At 40.8% G+C, this 22,876-nt stretch overlaps 1 protein-coding gene across 1 annotated transcript in view; it reads right to left on the bottom strand.

The window, feature by feature from the left end:
• The window catches only part of NSF (N-ethylmaleimide-sensitive factor), a 69,669-nt gene that overhangs the window by 9,986 nt on the left and 36,807 nt on the right, over positions 1-22,876 (bottom strand). Inside the window, 10 exon segments of the mRNA XM_009328391.1 lie at positions 366-479; positions 1,308-1,442; positions 9,954-10,033; positions 10,228-10,294; positions 11,618-11,751; positions 12,909-13,065; positions 13,703-13,798; positions 18,313-18,500; positions 22,107-22,181; positions 22,738-22,876. Of these exon segments, the coding sequence (XP_009326666.1) occupies positions 366-479; positions 1,308-1,442; positions 9,954-10,033; positions 10,228-10,294; positions 11,618-11,751; positions 12,909-13,065; positions 13,703-13,798; positions 18,313-18,500; positions 22,107-22,181; positions 22,738-22,876 (1,185 nt within the window).

The raw sequence follows: 22,876 nt of genomic DNA, 5'->3' as shown, positions 1-22,876 counted from the left end.
ACCTTTTTCTCAAAAAAAAAAAAAAAAATATATCCTAAGTGATTGCTATCTGCAATCTTAACATGCTGGGTGTAGAGAAGAAATTTCATGAAAGGTAAGTTAATCCAATCCCTCCAGTTGCCAGATGCTCTTCTCTGAAGTGCAGCTCTAAACAGCCTATAGGCACTGTGGTTTTTAAAGATCTCTCTGTGGACCAAGACCTGGTGATCTCTTTGTTCAAAAAATTTCTTCTCACTGTAGCTCTTTTCTCAATTAAATTGATTCAAAGGCTGCTACCACACAGCTAAAGTGGGAGTCTGCAGAGAAGTAGGAACTTCTAAGACTTCTCTATTTACCCGTCTTTCCTGGACCAGAAACATTCTTACTTGTAATGACATTTCTATCAGCATCAGCAGCTTCTTGATACCAATCCAGACAGGCATCCCTTTGACATTCTGTGCAATAGTGCTGCGTTCCTTGTCTTTGAAGTTACCCAGGAGCTGGGGGGAAAGAAAGAGAGAGGGGGGGAAAAAAAAAAAAAATCAACAACAGGAGACTGTCAGTAGGAAAAATGCTACCTAACTCGGGAAAAAGAGAATAAGAAGCTAGAAAGCATTTTCTAGCTTAGAAGGAAAATTTGTTGCAACATATCTAGACACAGCAAAACACTTAGATTCTTTTATTCCATAATGGTTCTTTTCATAACATCTCGAATCGACCAGTAAGTGATTCTCTCTTACGATGCATTCTGGGTTTTCTCCAGATTAGAGTCTAGAAGGAACACAGTGGCTCAAGCCACAGTAAGTTTTCAAAACTGCTGCGAGAGTGTCTCTGTCTTTCAGGCTTTGGTGATATTATCATTGTGACAATTTTGCAAGTTTGCACACAAGATTTGCCTGTTAATTTTAACAGCCTTCAATATTCACTACAATTTCCACTATGGCATAGAATAAGAAACCATTAAGGGCACAAATTTATAAAGAACCTATAATCTCTTCAGCACCAAACACCTTAATTTGATGTTGTTCCAATTCATGAGAGCTTGGCGCCCTCCAGGCACATTCAGTTTAAGTGTCCCAACGATATTCATTACCCACTTCCATGCCCTCGGAATCTTTCAATCCACTCCACAAACTTTTTCCCTAGACCTACCGTTCTCTCATTTTGCCTTCATTTATTGTATGAAAAAGTAGTTAGGAGAAGCCTTAGAACTGTTATGTTATGACATAACGTTAAGTGGGACAGTGTTCCCAAATGCAGAGCTACTGCAAAATCACTCGTTTCCAGCAAATTTTGAGCTTGTTTGTCATCCTTGAACTTTTTCTCACCTCCAAAGCCTCCATCAGCTCCTCCCCTGTTGCAATGTTGGGCACATGAATTGTAGTGCTGAAAGCATTCAGCATTTCCATTTCCTGCAGGACATCTTTGCGACTGGTGGTTCCAATGATTAGAAGCTTGCGACCCTGTCCACACAATGGAATAAATGTCAAGAAAGGAAAAACAAGAGAGGAACCAGCCTTGGGAAGTTTCAGCTATCTACAAATGAAAAATGGAAAATGGCCGTGTAAAAATACCACTTAAAATAAAATTAATAGGATTAAATCTGTCAGTAGTTGAAGTAGTCGACATCAACCATACAAGACTAGGATCAGATTTCAGAACCCAGGAGTAATGCCACCAACAGGGTCCAAAAATTGTGGTACACAGAAGACCCACCCATACTCACAGCTTTCCTACCTTACCTTTCCTTCTAAATTCATCATTATAAATAGCTGAATCCTCATTAAATTTAAAAGCATGAGGAAACCCCCACTCCTGAAAGCTGAATTACAGATGACTTCTCGGGGGAACAGCCTGTCTTTAGAAATCATGTGGGTACAGTGAATTCTCTGCCACTGTACAGACAGTTCCAATGGTTTTACAGCTCACACTTTAAGAGCGGAGGTTGCCGTAAGTTCATAAGACTACCCATTGCCAGTGTGGTTGTATAAAAGGACAGTACCACATCTGGCAGCCTCTGAGTTCAAACCAACAGTGCACACACCAATTCCAAGCTGGCCTGAGCAATAACAGGGTTTATAAATAATAGAGCAATGCATGGAAAACATCAACTGCCAATAAAAATCAACTTTTGTTAGTTCATCTTGCAAATGCCATTTCAATGCTATTTGAATTTTACCATGCAGTGTTCAGACACTGGTAAACGTTGGCTGATGGAAGGAGCTGTTGGGATTATCAGCTGTGATCAGTCCCTTTTCCAATTCACTACACAAGGAGCCCACGGGTTGAGGAGAGGCCTGGCTGGCCAAGTATCCTCCTCATTTGCTGTACAGAAGTTTAGCTGATGCTCAGAGACAAAAAGTAAAGTTCTATATTTCAACTTCGTGACACAAAACTCTGTTCACCATTATAAAAAACCAAAACAAATACCTAAAAACTATCCTCACAGAGCAGCCAGAATTAATTTCATAAGTGCTTTGCATTCCTTTGACAAAGGATGAAAACTTATTTAAACTTAATACATCTTTGATGAAGATGATGCATCTTCGCAGCATTTGTTTGTTTTTCCCTGAGCACCATTGTATTCACTGACTTCTTGTGTTTTATTTGGTGATGGACAATGAGAAAGCACCAGAACTGGTAACGAACTGAAGTGCTCACTTCACATTTGTTTTTAGCCTAAGACAGCACAAGGAAGTAATGCCTGGCAGGTTGAAACCAGAGCATGCCCCAGGTCACGAGCTTCACACAAAGGCTTTGTCAGGGAAACACTGTGCTAACACTTCTGTGTATTAATCACTGTCTACATCTCAGGAGGCACCACGCTCACCAGCTCAGTCACCTCTTTAGAGGGGGAAATCCTCAGAAACCTACTGGGCAATTTAATGGGGAAAAGCAGCCAATTCCTGAACTGACGACAGAAACGCCAGGCTTAAAACTGCAGTGGGAATAGGGAATGCTTTATTACTAGACAAAACTCGCCTGCTGACGGCACACAGCAAGCAGAAAAAGGTCTAAGTATCTAAAAATGTCTGTAGGTAGCCTTGAGAAGGGCATACAATGTCTGCAGAAAGCATAAATACAACTATTCTGTAGGCTGCTGCTTCCACCACGTTCTGCATGTCCACGGCTTTACAACTGCACCTTATTTGTCTCCTTTTTGATGGTCATTGTGTAGCAATACCAGGAGAATATTTTATCATTTTACAAGCTTGAGCCAAATCTGAGCAATTCTGTAAGATCTTGCATGCAAAAACTAAAAAACAATGCACTCAGTGGAGAGTAAGTGAATGGCCTTTGATCCTCGCTCCTACAAGGAATTCAGAAAGCCCCATCAGGTGCTCATTTTCAGCTAAAGCACTTAACAGACCAAGAAAAATAAATGATGCTCGGCAACAGAAAAGCTTTTTGCCTACATGAAGACAAAATTTCAGTGGTCTTCATCTTTGGAAGTTGTGTGAAATTAGTCCCCCAAGAACACTTGAACCATCACCTGCTGGTGAACCACACAAGTGTGGTACAAACACCTCTGACATTTGCTCTGAAGTTACCACCCAAGGACAAGGTTAAAAGGTGCCTTCAGCTTGCTACGATACACTTGGGATAACAGCACATGTGACAGCAGAACCAATGCATGCTTAAAATCTTCAGAACGCAGAGACAGGGATTATCAGCAGATTTGATTGAGAAAATTTCATCTCGATTCTCCTTTACTTTGCTTTCATGGTTGCTCTATATTTCCTCAACACACTGTCCTCAGTGAGTTTTTGTTCAATTCATAAACAATGCTGATATATCTGATATTATGTATGCTATAACTCAGTAAAAAGTATAAGCCCTGTAAGGAGAATTTCTGCTACCTTATTCAAAAAATTGTAGCAAGTCATATGCATGCTGTTGGCTTTCCTACCACAAAGGAAGCCAAAGACAGACGCTTGAACAGAACTGAGACCTCCAAAACATGCACCAACCCCCTCTTGCAAGCACAAATCCATGCAACGCTATGCCACCAAGACCGATCTGCTTTACAAGCTATAGCAATTCTTTTAAAAAATTGTTTATTACTGTATGTAACTCAAAATCCAGAACAGCTTGGGTAAGGGATTGTGTTAATAAGTTTCCCGTGAACTATGAGCATTTTAGGGGGAAAAAAACACTCAACTGCAGCCAGCAAGGCAGTATCTGTTCCCAAAATATAGCTAACAGCATGTGTACAGTGCCTGGCACAGCAGATAAGACATCAATCAAGGGAATAACAACTTGCAGACTAACTGCTTGAAGGATGCTACCCAAGCAACTTCTACATTGATGAAGTCCATGCCTGATTACAATAAAAATGGAGTCTAGTTTGGGGTTTCATCAGAGACTAAAAGGTCTCACCAGGAAAGGATGTAAGCAGCACAGAAATGTAATTAGTGAGGTGAGATTTACCTCCTGTAATTTCAGGTGTCCATGTATGATCCCATTCTCTGCATTTCCTTCTTAGTTAATGGAGGCCAGATGACACGTACCTCCTCCCAGAAAAGCTGCCTATACTCTGGACTCATACAGCAAACTATTTTCTAAACAACTAGTTCAGTCGTAGAAAACCAAACCGCTGACAGCCACATTTAGTCAGATGAATCCCAAAGTTGCTGTAAATCAGGCCAGCAGACAATTACTACACACACAAAAATGACTCTAAATGACTTATTACCATTTAGGAAAGCCACTGGAATCAGTCATTGTGGCAAGTTCTGTGAAAACACCAGCTCAATGCTAAACCTCACTCAAAATGCAAAGACTCAGACATTTTTAGAATGGGAAAAGAGTAAACCAAAAGTCATCATTCTACCGTATGAAACCAGGGTGCTCTTTAAGACACTATGCAATCCTAGCCATTTCAAATACAATTTCAAATAAATCACTGAGTTGGAGAAATCAGAGGAAAGCAATGGGGATGGTCAGAAACATGGAATAACTTCCCTAAATAGACTCTTAATAAATTGATGGGGGGTAAACAGAGAGGTCTATAAAATCATAGAAGGTGTAGAGGAGATGGGGGAAAACTGCCATTTCTCAAAATAAAAACTAGGGAAGACTACATGAAATTATGAAGCATCAGTTTGAAACTGAACAAAAGGATGTTTGCTTTCACCATACTGTTCAGCTGAACTCAAGCAAGCACGACACTAAGAATGGCAAAAGCTTAACAAAAGGTTAAAGCAACAGGACAAGTTAATAGAGCAATGGTCAGATCCATCAGCAATTTTTAGATGTCTCTGTTAGGATCCATGCTCAGGACCCTGAACCACTGACGACTGAATGGCCGAAAAGTCCTCAGAACAGATGGCTACTCCACAAAACAGTGCTTAAAATTTTTTAACAGCTCCACCCAAAACATCCTGATTTTTTCCCTGCTTTCTTCAAAAGAAGCTATGCGCTTCAACTTGCTACCTTTAAACTTGACCCACTGGAAAACCAGTTACCGTAAAACAAGCATAATCTCTGCTGTATCAATTACTAAAAGAAAATGAAGTGTCAGGAGTCCCTTGTACTTTTCAAAGTTTCAGGCAACTTGCTCAGCAAACAAGTGGAAAACCTACAAGTCAGAAATGTTCTGCCCCAGGCATTACCACAAAAGCATGAAAAGCCATCAAGCCAAATTGAAAAAGCTGCCCTCATCCAGCTACTCCGCAGTGACAACACACCACAGGATATCACTGGATTTATTCTTGCTATTGTGAGATATACTGCTAAAGTGCCCCCATTTTCAGAAATACTCACATTTTTGATCCTTAATTTCTACAGCAGCCATTGCAAAGGCAGCGTGCCACGTGTTCAGCCCATAGAAGACCAGGATTCAAGCTGAACTTCCAAAAATCAGGCATAACAAGAGAGTAACTACCAGGTAAGGAGGAGCGTGGCTTTTCAACAGCTTAAAATCATTTGGTGTCAGACTCATTACCAGGGCAGTTCTAGGCCTAGTTCTTCCATTAACAGAGATTAGATACAGGCACGTCACTTAAGTCTGGATACATCCTGCCCATTTTTAGGTAATAAAAGTGCCCCAGTTCAGAGCCCAAGATCCCTCTATACTGATGGGGGGATACCCAGTAGAGAGGTGCGTGTCTTGCCCTGCAAGAAGTGGGATAACCCCAGATTTCACCTCTCTACTACAGTAATTTTATCTGAATAAAGGATATAATCATGGAGAGAACTATGGGACTCAAAGATCAAAAGAGGAAGTAGTTTTAAACAACTACATTTTCAAGCATTATGAGATTGATTATTTTAACACAGTATTCACTTCCTAATGGGCACCATATTATTGCATTGACTACCGAAGACAAACTAGAACATAGAAGAATTACATTGACTCTGCTACAAGCAAATGGAGTCTCAACATGTCAGTGGAGTCTCAAATTACAGAATTTCAGCAAATCTAGCTAGCCCTAATCAAGGGGAGTTGAGGGGAACTCGAACTATGCTACAACCAAGTATTGGTGGATACTGAAGTGCCTCTCTTGGTCACCCACCAGCTCTTCACTCAAATTTGGACCCCTGTATATTTTTATGCACGTGTTTTGGGGTATCAACAACTCTTCACATATAATGGGAAAAAACACAATTCCCCAGGTTTACAAGTATAAAGGTAACGTCACTGTTGATTGGAGTTGCTTCCAATTCACACCAAGTGATGTGGAATCAGGAATGCATCTGGGATTATATCAAACAAGGAGATTATTCCCCCCTTTCCCCCGTCAACTTTCACAAATCAGCAAAAGCCTCCAGTGTCCCGGAGAGGAAAGGGGCTGGGGGCCTCTGGGAGCAGTGGAAGGGCATCCACAAGAGTGGTCGAGAGCATCTCGCTAAGCCAGACATTTCATAACACTGCACAAATTGTACATCCAGCTTAGCGCGGGGATGCTGCAATGGTCTTTCACCCTTTGAGCCAATTGTTAGCTTTTCACAGGAACCAGCAGGGAAGCACATGTGAAACCTCTGTGGGGCTGGTGAGTGTCTCCATGCCTTGTGTGACTCTGCATGTAGATGAAGCAGCTTCGGCTTTCGGAGCTGCTGCTGCTTAGTTCTCAGAGAAGTCCTTTTCTCCCGCTTGGCTCCCTGCTGCGACAGTCCTTTTCAGTCTTTCTATCCCCCCCCAGTCTCTTCTCCTGCACAACACAGGGAAACTTGATTGAAATAAAGACCCAGGAGAACATGGTTTATTTTCTTCTCTTCAATCCATTTTAGAAAAGCTTTTTAATTGGTTTAAAAAACAGATGCTAAACAAAATGCAGTGTCTTTCAGTCTTCTTGAACTAGTAGTAATAGATACCACTATTTAAGCATTGCTGAGTGGAACTAGCAAGCATGAGCTGTGACCGGGAATTTAAAGCAAATTCAGAGATGTTTCTAGTTTCTTTAAAGCCTAACGTGTTTACTCTCAAAACTTCTGCAAAGTACAAACAAGCCAGAAAGCCCAGAAAACCAGAAGCTTCAAGTATTTGCCCTTCCCATACCACGTTAAAATAATATAGCCTCAATATGAACAGGGGAGTCTGGGAGGCAGCTTTCATAAACCAGTTCAACAGAGACATATACCTCAATGCATAATTAATAAGATTTCATCCCAGAAATGTTCCTCTTACACACACAGCCTACAGTAATTGTAGAAAGCTGCTTGCACATTAAGTATAGTCTCTGCAAGTGATGTGACAACACCGTGTGAATACATAATCTGGGCCACAAAGATGGGAGCAGCAGAGCTGCGCTGCTGAAACGCACCCTCCGCTTCCCACTCACTCCTTGCTTGCGGTTTCAACTGCTTCGTTGTTCCCATTTCTAAGCTTTTCACATCAACTCTGTATTTTGGTCCCCTCTGACAAGTGAAACGGTAAAGAGCCTGATAGCAATGGAGAACAGGTATTGTCTCCCCAGCATCTTGCCAACGATTTCCCTCAGCACAGGGACACGCCTGGCATGGCCCAGGACACTCCATTTTTACGAGGAATGAACCTAAACCATGATCCCAATCCCACAGAAATTCGTGTTGGTTTGACCTCATGAAGCAGGTTAGTACCACTGATGCTACTCATGTACATTTAAAGCATGTATCTGCATCTCAAATTACAACAAAACCCCTGAAACCAGCCATTACTTCCAAATAAATTGCTCCCCAAGGGAACCAGTCATCCCAGAGGGAACTTGGAAGGGTGTTGATTAACCGGCAGTATTATCTCCCTCGTGAGTTTCTCACTTGAGCTTAAAAACCTCAAGAGTCTCTATGCCCAAATTCAGTCTTTTTCACAGTAAACATTCACAGCAGAAAAGGCCTTTTCCTGCATGACTCTCTCTCTTATACACTGTTGTTTTTTTTAACTAAAAAAATCCCTACATGCCACGACTATCACAGGGAGCTCACAAGAAACAAACAAGCTAGGAAGAACCTTATCATCAGAACTGCCAAACGAGGTCAGCCCAAAGGGCCCGTCTAACCCAATGTCCTAATTTCCACAGTAGCCAATAGTGGACACTTAGAAAAAAGAAGAAAAAACACCCCACATCATCAATCAAACAGTGACATTTCCTCAGAAAACTCTCTCTCTACCCTCCAACAATTTATGGCTTAAGTCACCGTAATATTGGCTGTCAACCCAAAGTCTTCCAGCCTCAAGGGCATTTCAAACATTGCAAAGTACAAATCTCTAGCAACATGCATAAACTTGGCAAATATCTGAGAGCTTCAAGCCCTGCATCCTGCTTTCAGGGAGACTTGGGTGCCAATAAAAGTGCATCTAAGCAGCAAAATACATTCAGAGGATGCAATGATAAAATGGACAATTTAATATGTTAAGTTCCTTTGACAACTGAACCAAATCAAGTTCTATTTTCCCCTATTGATTTATGGGAACAATCATTTCCTGGTACTGTGGAAATACCCAGCAATAGGTCAATGATTACATGAGATTATGACGATCAAAAATGGTTGTGCTGTTGCATACAGGCAGTTTTTCTGTGCCAACATGTGATAACAGAATCCAAGTTTTATGTTAGAGGCTTCATATGGCATAGAAAGCTCACTGGGAAAAATCTTTGTTCTCCCAGGTTGACAGTCACAAGGGGAACTTCAGGGCCTGTGGCATTACAATTTAGTTCAAAGTTCTATATTTGAAAGGTCTTTTCACCAAACTCTCTAACGAAAACAATACTCACACATACGTTACTGTTTCCAGGATATTAAATATGACCAAAAAATTGAGTTCATCCAGGCTGTGCTTCTCTGCTTTTTCCTGACATCAACTTTCAAGGTTTTCCTGTTAATGTTATTTATTCATGCAGATACTTTCACACACACACAGCAGAATTCCAGTGAAAGACAGGAAAAATGGCAAACAAAAAAGAAGAGCCCCTGCCTGTTTGTCTCATTCAGTGCAAGCTTCAGAAACGTTATCACTTGTGATGTTCTTAAACCTCATCAAGCCAGAAAGTGCAAACAGACAGGATCAGCATGAGATGTAAGATCTTAAGCTTTCCTCACCCATTGTAATTATCACCTGATAATTTCAAGTTAAAAACAAATTAAAACCCTGATATCCACAATCATACATTACTTAGAAATTGATTTCTAAATAAGGAGGGAGCACGTGGTTGAGCCAGGGATTGATTTGGACTAAACGGTTCCTTAGTTAATCAGAAAGCAGACAGCTTGCATGTTTAAGTTTTACATGGTGAAGGTTAAACTTCTCAGTATTTCTAGGGCTAACTGCAGAAGATTCAGCCTTAAGTAATTAGATAATTAAAGTTGAATCCTTTGTGGTTATCCTAGAAATGTCTAACCGAATGAACAGCAGCAGGCTAGGATTAACTTGACTGAATAAGAGACAATAGCACTAATACCACTGGCAGCACAGCAGCTATCAGCAAGACACAAAGCTCTCCACTGTCAAAATTATTATAGGAATAGGGCATCTCACCCCTCGATTACTTTCTTACCTGAGGGGGGGCCTTCTTTAGCAGTACAAGAAGGGCTTGCAACACCAGATTAGAGAACCGTGGTCCAATTGGGACATAATCTGAAATGAAAAATGCATTTTAATGCCCACTAAGCAGGTGCACATTTAAGCCACTTCACTGTATCAAAACCAGTTCAAGGCTCCTGAAGTAAATGGTTCCACATCATTTCCAGTTTGCAATATTTCAATATTGCAAATATTTTGATATTTCTGCACAGCACACAACACAGCGCTCTCTCATCGTCCTAACTCACCTAGAAGTCTCTCAATGTCATCCACAACAACACAGCTGAGTTGGGACTTGTACGCATCATCAAAGATCTAAAAAACAGCAAAATGACTCATTGTTAAATCTCAGTAGCAAAACTACAACAGTCAGGATAGGACCTGTTGACGCAGTTTTTAGCTAAACACAGCAGTATTTAGAGGAATAAACAGAGAATGAAAGAGATAAGTACCAAGAGACTGGACTCTCCCCGCATTTAATAAAACGCCACCACATCAACAACTTCAGAGCTCAGTTTTGTTCATTTACCCCATACACTTTGCAAAAAGGCCAGCTGCCCTGCATTTAATTGTAAGCAATGCACAAAATAGAGCACCTTTCCTCTGTTTTTTGGAGCTGGGGCAATACTGCTAATATAACAATACACACACAAATCCCCCACAACTGTAATGCAGTTATGAAGCTTTTCTACCCAGACTGGATATCGGTTACTTTTCATAACAGCGTACTGCAGGGAGAACAGACCTACTCAGGTACGGATTGAGCCTCCACATCACCCTTTATAGAGCAGCAAACCAGCGTCCTGCAAAGCTTTGGATTTAAACATTAAGTAGCACCAAGGACATCAGTGGTACTGCAGGTCTACCTCCAGCATTCGCTGATTCAAGTCAAGTCCAAAAGGCTCCTTTTTGAATCTAAATTACAAACTGGGCTTCCAGCTATGAGCACATGAGGAAAAATGGCAAACAAAAAAGAAGAGTCCCTGCCTCTTTGTCTCATTCAGTGCAAGCTTCAGAAACTTAGAGCTTCTCTTCAGAAACAAGCTTCTCTTAGAAACTACACAATCCTGCAACAAACTGATCTCGGAGTAACATTTCACTTACATCCTTCATTCAGTATCATTCAGCTACAAGAGTAAGTGCTGGCTTGCTTCAGTAAATGAAATCTCCTTCCTTCCACCTGGCTACTTGAAATTGTTTAAGATGTTCAACTTGATTGCATTCCCCCTGCTCTCCAAGTTGTTAAAAATCTTGTTTAACTAAACATTACCACCTCAAAACTGTTCCTAGTCTCATTCAGGCAGGATCTGTTCTTTCCAAGTGCAACCCTAAGCCCTTCCTGCCTTCATCTTTGCAGACAGAGCTCCAGACTTGCTCATCATAGATCAGGTGTTTTATTCCACTGTTAGTCTTGACTACACATCAGACCCAGTTGAGACAGAGCCTTGAAATTTTCCCTGAGTCATTTAGTGTCAGTGCCACAAAAACAACCATTCAACTTTATAAATAAATATATGCAAAGGAATTTAGGACCTACAGAGAGCAGAAAACACAATGACAAGGGCAATTCACTTTTCCGTCCACTAGAGAACATAGAATTGGATTGTAATCAAGCAAAAGAGTAGGACGCATAAGTACCTTCTTCATAGCTTGGCACTTGGCCGTTTCAGAAAATCCAATCATCTTATCAGGAGAACAGATCTTGATAAAGGGAAAGTTGGATTTTTCTGCTATTTTTGCTGCTAAAGCAGTCTTCCCACTGTGGGGGGGACCTGAAACAAAGGACAAACATAATGAAAAAACAAGGGAGAAAACAGCTCTGGTAAGGCTCAGCACGGATGATATCTGATGTCTGTTCATAATATCATTCAGAGGTATCTGCATTTTGAAAGGACCTTTTCTTCTACTTGCAGAAGGAACACACTAACTCCTAGTGCAATCCAATCCTCCAGATGAAGGAAATTAATACTATTTGAGCACATGCAGACTGATTTGCCATGAAACCAACACAAAAAAAGAGGACATTACACATTTTGTAGGACTGGCCACTGCACCAAAATTAGCATGTGTTTGTATTTTGGAGAAACTTCTTGAACTATGTTTATGCCCCTTCTAAATATGATTTCTGCAGGTACTGTGGCAAACCAGTCAATGGCATGAATGCCAGATAAATACTGACAAAGACAATTTGTTATTTGCCTGAATTCACACCAGAATAATTCAAACAGAGACCAAAGACACATCTTAATCTATACATCCAATATAAATCAATTTGGAGTGCAAGAAGGTATTGTATACAAGCGATATGTTGGCCACAAGCGCACAGAATTATGCAGGGTTTCTATTCAAGGTTAATTTCAAAGCTACAGACTGCTAAGCAATAGTGGTAATCCACATTTTTTGACTTCAGGAAAAGAAAGAGGGAAGTGCTAAATAACAGATTCTACTCCAATATGTGTAACGTAGATATTGGAACTAGTTTCCTTGACTATTCATCATCAATAACAGTCTAGATAGAGGGCAATCCACCTCTGTCTAACAGCAGACACCTAAACGTGGCCAGATGAACTGTTGTTTGAACTCAGCTAATTACACTGATGAGCTCTCCAGTGACTTCAAAGAGAATTTAGGCAATTAACTCAGCTAGAGATGTTTGCACTGTAAAACATCCACATTTAGGTTATTAACTGGGTACATTCACTTCTCTGTTGTTCCAAGAACAGGATTTTTCTCAGGCTGAGAAGCCAGTTTTAATATCTAAAGCAATTTCACCCAAGTAAAATGAAAGAGACCAATTCTATTTTTCCTCCCATGTGTTTCTTTTACATACAGTTGCAGGATATAACAGATGACCACTTGGGCAACTGATAGGAATAGTTTACAGAAGTCACTTGGTTTTTTTTAATATATATATTTTTCTTAAATTTACCTTCTAGAAGAACGCTAACCAAAGGAGTGCGGTCACTGTTCTTAGTTTGTTGAACAAGCAGCTCCCCGTCATCCAATACCCTTGTTACTGGATCACCCCACTTAATAATACCATTCATGATGTAGCTTGCATAGTCTTCTTGGTTGGTTCCAAATGCCTGTATTAAGAGAGGGAACATTTATTTTACTGAGAAATTTTGCATCACATCAGAAAAAACATGAAACAATTAAAAATCACCGAAGTGACCAGGACCAAGACTCTGGAAGATGCTTAAGTGAGACAGTCAGTACTGGAAGACCCATTGGTGACACACAGCGTTTCAGTTCAAAGGACTGAACACCGAGCACTGTTGGAGACCATGCACATTTAGAAACACCTTTTCCTATACTCTCAAAACAAATTCTAATCAGTGCAAGTTGCCAATGGGTTCTGAATCCATGCCGTTTAAAGACAATTCTCAAAAATGAGGCTTAAGCCTCCTACTACAGTCCATATTAAAGCTGTCATCCATTAACTGAAGTAGCCTAAAAGGGAGAGTATACATACAACAAGGAGAAGAAATTCCAAGTTGCTCTATTTATTTGTTCTATTCCTTTTTATGATTCTTGCATGCAACAAAAGGTACAAAACTTCTGCAGGCAGAAGGAGGCTCCCTACTTTCATTCCTACAACACAGGACACAGTATGTCAGCCCATGGCACACCATTGCATGTCTGATCCCAGAAGGAAGTTGCTACCTCATGTCATTAGCTGTACTGGGTGACTGTTACAGGAGTGACATAGTGCCTACTTACTGGTTTGATATCATTCTCCAAAGATGCAAAGAAGTCTCCTCTTGTCACACGCAAGCTCTCTGCCTTCTCCATATCCACTTCCACTTTGTTGCTGGCCTAATAAAGGCAATAAAAGACATTGAAGTACAGCAGTACCGCACACAACCCCTTACCAGGGGATACCCCGTAACCCCTATCAACTTCCACCCACAGATCCAACCTTGTAGTTGGTCTGCGTCAATAAGAAAAATGCTTCTTAACAGGACATTTGTTGGGCGTATGCTACATACCACTGGAGCAATCATCATCTTCACAGAGCCACGTCCATATGCCAGCCCCACAAAGTCATTAAGTAACAGTTCTTCCACTCCACTAGGTGGAAAGCTGAAGTGAAGAGTATGGCCATGACACCACATTTCAGAGAAGCCATCCCAGCTAAGAACAGGATGGAAGCTCTGCACCATCCTTATTACTTCTGTGCTACCTTGACTACATAAACCAAGTGTCAGTGAGGCTCAGACTGGTGCCCGGTGTGGGACTGATCTCACCTAAGTTTAAATTGCTAAAAGCTATTGGAGTTATGTAGGTTCCCTTTAGAGTAGGGAACTACTCTTTCCATTTAGAGGCTGTAGAAAAAGTTCTTCGTTATGCTTTCTGGGTGCTGGATGGGAAGGTGATGAAGCCTCCTTCATTGTGTGACTTCTTTCAGAAAGACAAATTAAAGTTTGGTTTAACCCAACTCTGAATCTACCCACACCATCTTTGGCAACTAAGCCAAAAATAAGAATTATTCACACACTTCTGTTTCAGGAGGTTTTGGTTTTCTATTCAAACCATGTGCTTTCCTCTCCATACAAGAAAGTCTTTAAGGGGACTGGTAAATATTAGATTTCTTTCTGCTTTGTCTTTTTTTGCTTCAGTTCAACCAAAGCCATGAATCTTCCCAAGGTAGCGCTATCAGTATTACTTGGAATAAATAAGCTGCAGTTAGCTCCGCTGATATTGCACTCCTTTCTAAATGAAAAGCATCACCTTTTTACCTTCTGCCAATCCCAAACCGTCCAGCAATATTTAAAAGCTAATGACTGGAAGCAAATACACAGTAGAGACAGCACTATTGCAATCTTCTCTTGTAAATCATTTCTCAATCACAACCACAGGTACCACTAGGAGGAGGCCCAAAGCTGCTCACACTGGAGCCAGAAAAGGTTATTAATTCTTGAAAAGAACTTGAGAGTAGCCTTTAAGGCTGGAGACTTTATTCAGATGTCTGTAGACTTTAAAGACAGCTGTAGATGTATTACTGAGTATGGCTGCAACTCCGCAATATAGAACGGCTCCATTTACTAGGATTATTTGTAGATCTGCAAGTATATTCATTGCCTTGGGCAGCAATCAGGAATTAAATGGATTTGAAACAACTTTTCCACACAACGGCATTCAAACACTAGCTATTACATACTAATCCTATGGGTGCAGTCTGCTGAGGATCCCGAGTGGAGTTAGAGATATCAGAAAAAGGATTAGTCACAAGAGGGGCAGAAGTTGATCTGTGAAAAGCAATTATCTAACTGTTAAGTGGTAAGGCAGAAACCTATTTTTAAGTAGCACAGAGATGAGGCAAAAGATCTTCATTCTTTTCCTCCGAAGTGCAGCCTTGAAAGGCTTTTGATAATTTCTGAATTTCCCAATTATACCACAACAAATTTCTCTAGATTCCAAAACAACTATAATTTTCATTGAAAGCTACCTGAGTCTTACAACACCACCTGCTTCTACCTGAGAGTGTAATGGCCCTACATTATACTCAGGAGGTAAAAATTTAGGATTTCAAGGAGTTTCTTGGAAGGCATAGCAACCTCTATCACCTTTGCCTATGACCAAGGTGATGGACAAGTCAAATAACTTTGACCCTCAAAGACCTGTCTCAGAGACATTCTCTTCTGACTAGGATGATCTACAAGAACAAGGAGTAGTGCACTTAAGCATGGGAAGGAAAAGTCATAATAAAAATAATCACATTATGCTTGTCTTGTAGAGTAGCAAATGCAGCCTCTAAACAGCAACCTCAGGAACTGGCCGATAACACCGTGCCAAACAAATAACTATAACCAGAGGACAGCTGAAATGAGAGAGTCCCTTCTCACAAAAACACCTACCAAGCAGAAGTAAAGGATGCCAAATATATCAAACTAGCGTAGTACAGGTTGATCACTCTTCTACTTTCCAGAGGGAAGTGAAGGTACTTGAAACACTGCTAATACACTCCTGAAGTTGTTTGTACACTTAAAAACAGGGGTTTTTCTTTCTTTCCTAGCCTTTAATGAGTTATACGTTTTAATTTTTAAACACACACACTTTGAGAGATTATCAGAAGAGTTTAAAAGATTCAGAAGAATAATGCCCCTTGATTTTCAATTTGTGCTCTTGCTTCTCGTAGGTGTTTCTGAAAACTAGGTCAGGCCTATGATGTATATTTTAAATTCTGCAGTACTCGTAGGAGAGAATAACATACCTTAGTGCATCATTTAGCTGAAGACATCTTCAGAATAAACAATAAGATTATCCAAAAATACTACGTCAAAGTGTTTAAAAAGAAAAACAAAGCGTGGCTGCTTCACATTTGGAAGATACATACATATATTATTAAGATGTCAATCACACACCAACCTAAAGGAGGGGATTGCTCTTTTACATTTATGCATTGCCATTTTCTCTTCTCCCACTGTGACATTTTGGCACAACAGGGAATATATCAAAACACTAATGGTCCCCAAACTCACCCAAAATTCAAGCATTGAAAAAAAACATCAGCTATAAGCAAAATTAATTATTTAAGGAAAATGTTTTGCTTGTGAAGGGATGAAAATACCTCCAGAGGTGCTGATTTTTTTTTTTGAGACAGAACACAAGAAAATGAGAAACGGTTGATGTTTGTGGTTTTTTGCTAGAGGAAACAATTAATAATTTTTCAAGTATTATGGCTATACAAGAAAAATTAGCAGAACGAGCCATTTTTCCTTTAGAAAGAGTGCTCCCAAGAGATACAAACGTCTAAGCAACCAAATGATTTCTCTCGCTTAAATGAAAGCATGATTGGCTTTCCTCATATTCGAGGCTGAACAGACTTTTTACTTAAAAACATACCGGTGCTGTGGAATTGATGTCAAAGGCTTTTCTCTGCAGTAATTCACACCAATTCTTGGCCACTAGAGCACAGGAGCTGTGTCTTTCAGCCTCCTTCTTCACAAACTAATCATCTCATATTTCAACACCATCGAATACTGTGTTTTGTATCTGGATTAATATAACCTGGCATTTCACAGTCCCTAACGCCTTTCTAGTTAAAGATACACTGGCGTCCCATAATCAGCAAACATTGGGAAAGCAAGGCAATGTTCCTCTAGAATGGAGGAAGCTGAGAACATTACAAGTCTCTACGCACACTGAGATGACCATCAAGTGAGTTCCTTATTTGAAATGGAAGACATTATGCAAGTCCCTTCTGAATTCAACCAAGATTTTAGCATCAGTGACACCTTGGAGCAAAAGATTCCTTCCACAGCTTAAATACTTATTCACACAATGCACTTCTCCTTTTCCTCGCTTTGAGCATGGCCTTGCTGGTATCGTTTGCTGTTCTCTGAGTTCTTGTGTTAGGAAAAAGTAAACAATCATTCCCCATTCACTGATTCCAATCCACTGATTTCAATCCAATCCAAAAGTATTCACATACTTTTCATAACCCTTCACCATATTTTTTTCAGGCTGAGAAATCCTAGTGTAACCATTCTTCCAATGAAAACCCTCCTATACCTCTGAGTTTCCCTACTGCCTTTCCATACCCTAGTTCTACCATAACCAAGGTGGGTGTCCCAGGACTGCACAGATTCAAATATACCAGGGATTTCATCCATGACATAACCACAGCCTCACCTTTGCTCTGTATACTTCTCCCAGTAAATTCTAATGTTGCATTTGCTTTTTTCACTGATAAGGACTGAGCTGCTATTTCGAGATCATTATAACTCCAAGAACTTGCCCCCAAGTAATGGTCAGGTCAGTCCCTATCACTGCCTATACCTTTTTGAATTTTCTCTCCCCAGTGTACACTTAAATTCACTGACTACATCTTGTGCACTCGCTTTATTTCAAATGCCTTCTGCAGTTTTCCATAGGTGGCCTTCATCTTTATGACCACAAAACAGCTATGAGCTTGTAACCTCGCTTTCCCCCCCCCCTTTACAGATCATTTATGAGTATATTGAGCTGCACAGGCTCCAGCAGAGATCCCTCCCATACAACTGGCTGTTCTCACTTTCACCTCTTACCTCCTAGGTCCAATCCATAAACCGAGCTCAAGACCTTCCTTTCAGTTTTTATCAAAATACATTGACAAACAATCACCTTCCATTCCCACCGAGCTATGCAAGAGCCACTTGGAGGTCAGGAGATGAAAGAGGTAATTCAGAACCATGTAAAAGCACAGTGAAAAGGTGGTGTCCGTAAGAATTTCATCTCCTAAGGTATGCTGAGATGCCATTACCGCTTTGGAAGTAAACATGCAAGAAAGGACTCCAAACATAATTATTTTCCCTTTTTTTTCCCCAGTGAGAGATGACAGGACTGACCTTAATGTGTCTGTTCATAGCAGTAGACTGAGCAGCTCGAACTAAACCTTCTAATTCAGCACCACTGAAGTTTTTAGTCTCAGCTGCCAGTTCTGCAACGTCCACATCTTCAGCCAGCAGCTGGTGTTCCCGCATCCGTACCGTGTGGATATGAAGAATCTGAAATCGACCCTTCTCATCTGGCAAGCCTGGGATTTTAAACAGAACGCATGTCATTCAGTGCCTCAGCACAGCAACTGCAGCAAAGCCTTTCCCTCTCCTCAATGGTCCTACCTCCAAAGGCTCTTTCTCAGCATGAGCAATTCATTCTTACAAGTAGAATATTTGACAATGCTTTTTGTTTGAGAACATTCAATTACACTAATTACCCCCAGCAAATTGATTAGCATCACTGCCAAACTAGAGAGAAAAAGTGTAATGCTTAGTTTTTTTCCTCAGGGTTCCTCCAAGTTGGTTGCTCTCAGGCTTCCATACCAGGAGTTCACCTTACACAAAGGCAATCTGGTCAGTCCCTTGGCATCCCTAAACCCAGTTCCTACCTTGTAATTATCATAGAATCGTTTGGGTTGGAAGGGAACTTTAATGATCTAGTCCACCCCCTGTGCCACTGGCAGGGGCATCTGTCACTAGATCAGGTCACTCAAAGCCCCGTCCAACCTGACTTTGGAAATTTCCAATGATGGGGCATCCACAGCTTCTCTGGGCAACCTGGTCCAGTGTCTCACCACCCTCATAGTACATTTCTTCCTTATATCCAATATAAACCTACCCTCTTTCAGTTTAAAACCATTGCCCCTTGTCCTGTCACTACAGGCCCTGGTAAAAAGTTACTCTCCGGCTTTTTTATAAGCCCCCTTTAAGTACTGAACAGCCACAATAAGCTCTCCCCAGAGCCTTCTCTTCTCCAGGCTGAACAACCCCAACTCTCTCAGCCTTTCTTCAGAGGAGAGGTGTTCCAGCCTTCTGTCCATTTTCGTGGCCTCCTCTGGACCCACTCCACAGTGTGTACATTTTCTTTAATCTTCCTTTTCTGACCAATGCACCTTTAGAAGCCCTTCTTATTATTCTTCGCATCCCTTGCCAAATTCAGCTCCAACTGTGCCTCAGCTTTCCTGATCCAATCCCTACACATCCAGGCAGTGTCCCTGTATTCTTCCCAGGATACATGTCCCTGGTTCCATTTCCTTCTTACACTTCAGTTTGACCAGGAGGTCCTTACTGAGCCATGCTGGTCTCCTGCCTTCCTTGCCTGATTTCTTACACATGGGAATCAAGAGCTGTTGCGTGCTAAGAAAAATGTCCTTAACGAGCTGCCAGCTCTGTTCTGCTCCTTTATCCCTGAGGGCGGTTTCCCAGGGGGTCCCATCCTAATTACTTAATCAACTGGAAGTTCGCTCTCCTGCAACTCAGGGTCTTGACTTGACTCTTCACCTGGCCCATACCATTCTCACACAATGTTCATTTTCTCCAATTGAGGTGATAATTTCCCAGCTTGCACCTTAGCAAGTCCCTTCTAAAATGCATATAATGGAAGATACAGAAAAGACTTTTTGTAAAAGAATGCATAACAAGTCAGTCTGGCACATCATCATCTTGGTAAAACCATGCTGTTCTTTAGCTCACTTTCCAACCTACCTTCACAGCCTTTATTACAAGAACCTGATAATTAGCACTGATTAGTGTTTGTGCTGAGGGTATGTGAAAAGACATTTTAAAATGTGCATAGTCCCCAGCAGCGTTCAGGCCTTATCATCTGATCATTTATTCTAGGGATGTCTTGCTCAGTCCCTGGAATGAATTTAATCTAATTAACTTTTGTCAACTAAAGATGCAAGTACTACACCTGCAATACAGTCTCACCTGGGCTTACTTATAACAGTTGCTATTAGGCATTTGTTTTCAAGTATGAGATTGTTCAAAGGCAACTGTCACTGTGGGTACACTTCTTCGTCCCTAAAACACACTTTCTTTATTGAGTCTTTCCTTCAATTCCCTGTGGCTGTGTTAGTTTGTAAAGACTGTATCTGGCTACAGCTTTTGCCAATGCTAATTCTCTCTCATTACTATTCGTCAGCCTGACTTCTAATAATTCTCTATGTACTGCTATACACTTCTTTTCCCAATTTTCCTTTTTTGTGCGTTGTGCCAGGAATAGGCACGAGTCTCTTTCAATATTTCTTCCTGCACCTAACAAACGTATTAGTCTCTTAAGTCTCCAGCATACTTGAAACCACCCATGCTGCCTGTGCTCCACAGCTAGTGCTCTAGCTGAACCTCTAGTCCACACATCTTGCATGAGCTACATGCACAGTAATGCCTGATATAAACTGTTTCCTACAGTACTCAAGGACAGCATTAGCTCTGGAGTATCAGCATCAGCTCAATGCCCGGGTTACCTCTGCGTCTGCCTCATTCCTTCTTTTGCCTAAAATCTTTCCTTTTCAGCTATCACAAAAACTCTTTCCTGTTTCTGGCTCTTTCAAAGAGTGATGTTACCCTTTAAGGATAAGGGAAAAAATCCCTAGCGAGCTCTTAAGATTACATTGATAGATCAGATTTCAAGAGTGTCCTGACAGTTCAGACCAGCATAGACAATTACAATTTTGCCTGCGACTCTAGTATGATATCATATGATTTTTAGGGTTATATGGACATTTTCATCTGATTTTCTGCAATTGAAAGGAAACAGACCATATTAATACTCATGGCCTTGCCTGTTCCTTTTTTGTGACTCACTATAGTTTAAGAATTTTTACCATTATAATAGTAGGTGCCTCGCTCAGAGCACAGAAAATATTTTGTGACATTTGCATGTCTGTGGAAGGTTAGGGGAAAATGTTTTATGAGCTCTTCCAAACTACACATCTGAAACCGCATTTCCAATCTTTAAATTAAACATGTATCTCAACCAATTTGAGTTTCTCACTGCAAGACAGCATCATTAAGCTTTTAATCAGTCCCAGGCTATTCTCTATTCAAACATTCTTCTATGAATTGTTAACCTCAGCACTGAGCACCACAGTCTAGTCACCCTTTAGACTCCACCATGATCTTTACTGATCCAACTTTCATGATCTCAAATGCAAAGTCAGAGACTTGTTTTCATGAAGCTAAGAGAATCTGTCCTTAATTTCTTAATAAATCCTACATTATCAGATATTCCATTATTTAATCTGCATTGGTGACAGGCAGATGTGTACAATTACAAAAGTCCCTTTTAAGTTACTGACAGATAGCGTTCTTTTCCAGCTCACTAGAATAAATGGCTAACAGCTCTTCGGCCCACTTTTAGTTCTGTTGATGCAAGTAATCCAGACCTGCTGATTTCAGAAACCAATAGCCAATGCTATTTAATATTTGCAGTTCCTGCAGTGAAAGTCACCATTACCACTTCATGCAAATAAAATGATCTGTCCTTCCTCCAAGTCAAGAATTGCTCACACACTGTACTTGCCTGCTCTACAAGTTCAACAGTTCTGCAGTTTCCACCCAGGAATGATCTGGTGCCATTACTTGGCTCCTTTCATTCATGCAAGAGATTCAGGGTCCTGCCTGCCCATACCTATCCATTCTGCTGGACAGAAACTGATATCAGGTCAGTGACTTATCAGTAGGTAAGTCTAAAATGGCATTTTAATTTGCTGATTAAATTTACATGTAATATTATGGAGGGAGCTGCATGAAGTCTAGCACCTATGCCACCCTGGTTAATTGTTCACACTGTGATATATATATTTGCTTTACCATTGTAAGTACATGTGAGCTTATATATTGCGATATGCTAGCTTGCTTACCTATCTCCATTTTCACCTCCAGTCTCCCCGGTCTCAGCAGGGCCTCATCAATCAGGTCAGGTCTGTTAGTCATTCCTAAATTCAAAGTTAAAAACAAAATAAGCATTATCTGAGTTTACTAAGTGGGTCTCCAACTCCTGAATAAAGCCCATAGAGCTAAGAAGATACCTCAAAGAGTCTCAAGAAAACAGACAAAAGATACCCATCTCCAGATAATACTGGAAAAGTCATGCCCTGAAGTAGAGTCAGGGCAACAGGGATCAAACCTGTATCTGTGACTGTATCTGCCGGGCTTCTGGCACCAGAACAACTAGACAACACAGCTAGAGAAGCCCCAACCCTTCATATGCTGATACATCAACAGATATAATTCCTTGCAAGTTTTCTTAAACTATGAAACACTTGTTATCAAAAGCTAAAGGAGGAAACCGTTGAAAGCAGCAATGTCAGCCGATTTCAGCACCATTTCCCTTTAAATCTGCTACTGATGCTTGTTAAATAGCAGTCATTCAGTTTGGATCAGTCCAAACAGATCCCATGCCAGTAATGATAACTTAGTTGACCTGCAGCAAGCAAAATATCAGCAGTTTTCAACCAGACGCCATAACAGGGAAAGTAAGCACCATCATACCAATCACTAGGATGTTATTGAGCTGCTCTACTCCATCAATTTTAGACAGCAACTGGTTTACAACGGTATCATGGACTCCAGTGCTACCCGCCATGCTTCCTCTCTGCTTGCAGATTGCATCAATCTCATCAAAAATGAT

Source organism: Pygoscelis adeliae, unplaced genomic scaffold, assembly GCF_000699105.1.
Source record: "Pygoscelis adeliae isolate BGI_AS28 unplaced genomic scaffold, ASM69910v1 Scaffold97, whole genome shotgun sequence".
In the NCBI taxonomy this organism is placed as follows: Eukaryota; Metazoa; Chordata; class Aves; order Sphenisciformes; family Spheniscidae; genus Pygoscelis; species Pygoscelis adeliae.
The sequence above is the reverse complement of the archived record's forward strand: the minus strand, read 5'-3'. Positions and strand labels throughout refer to the sequence as shown.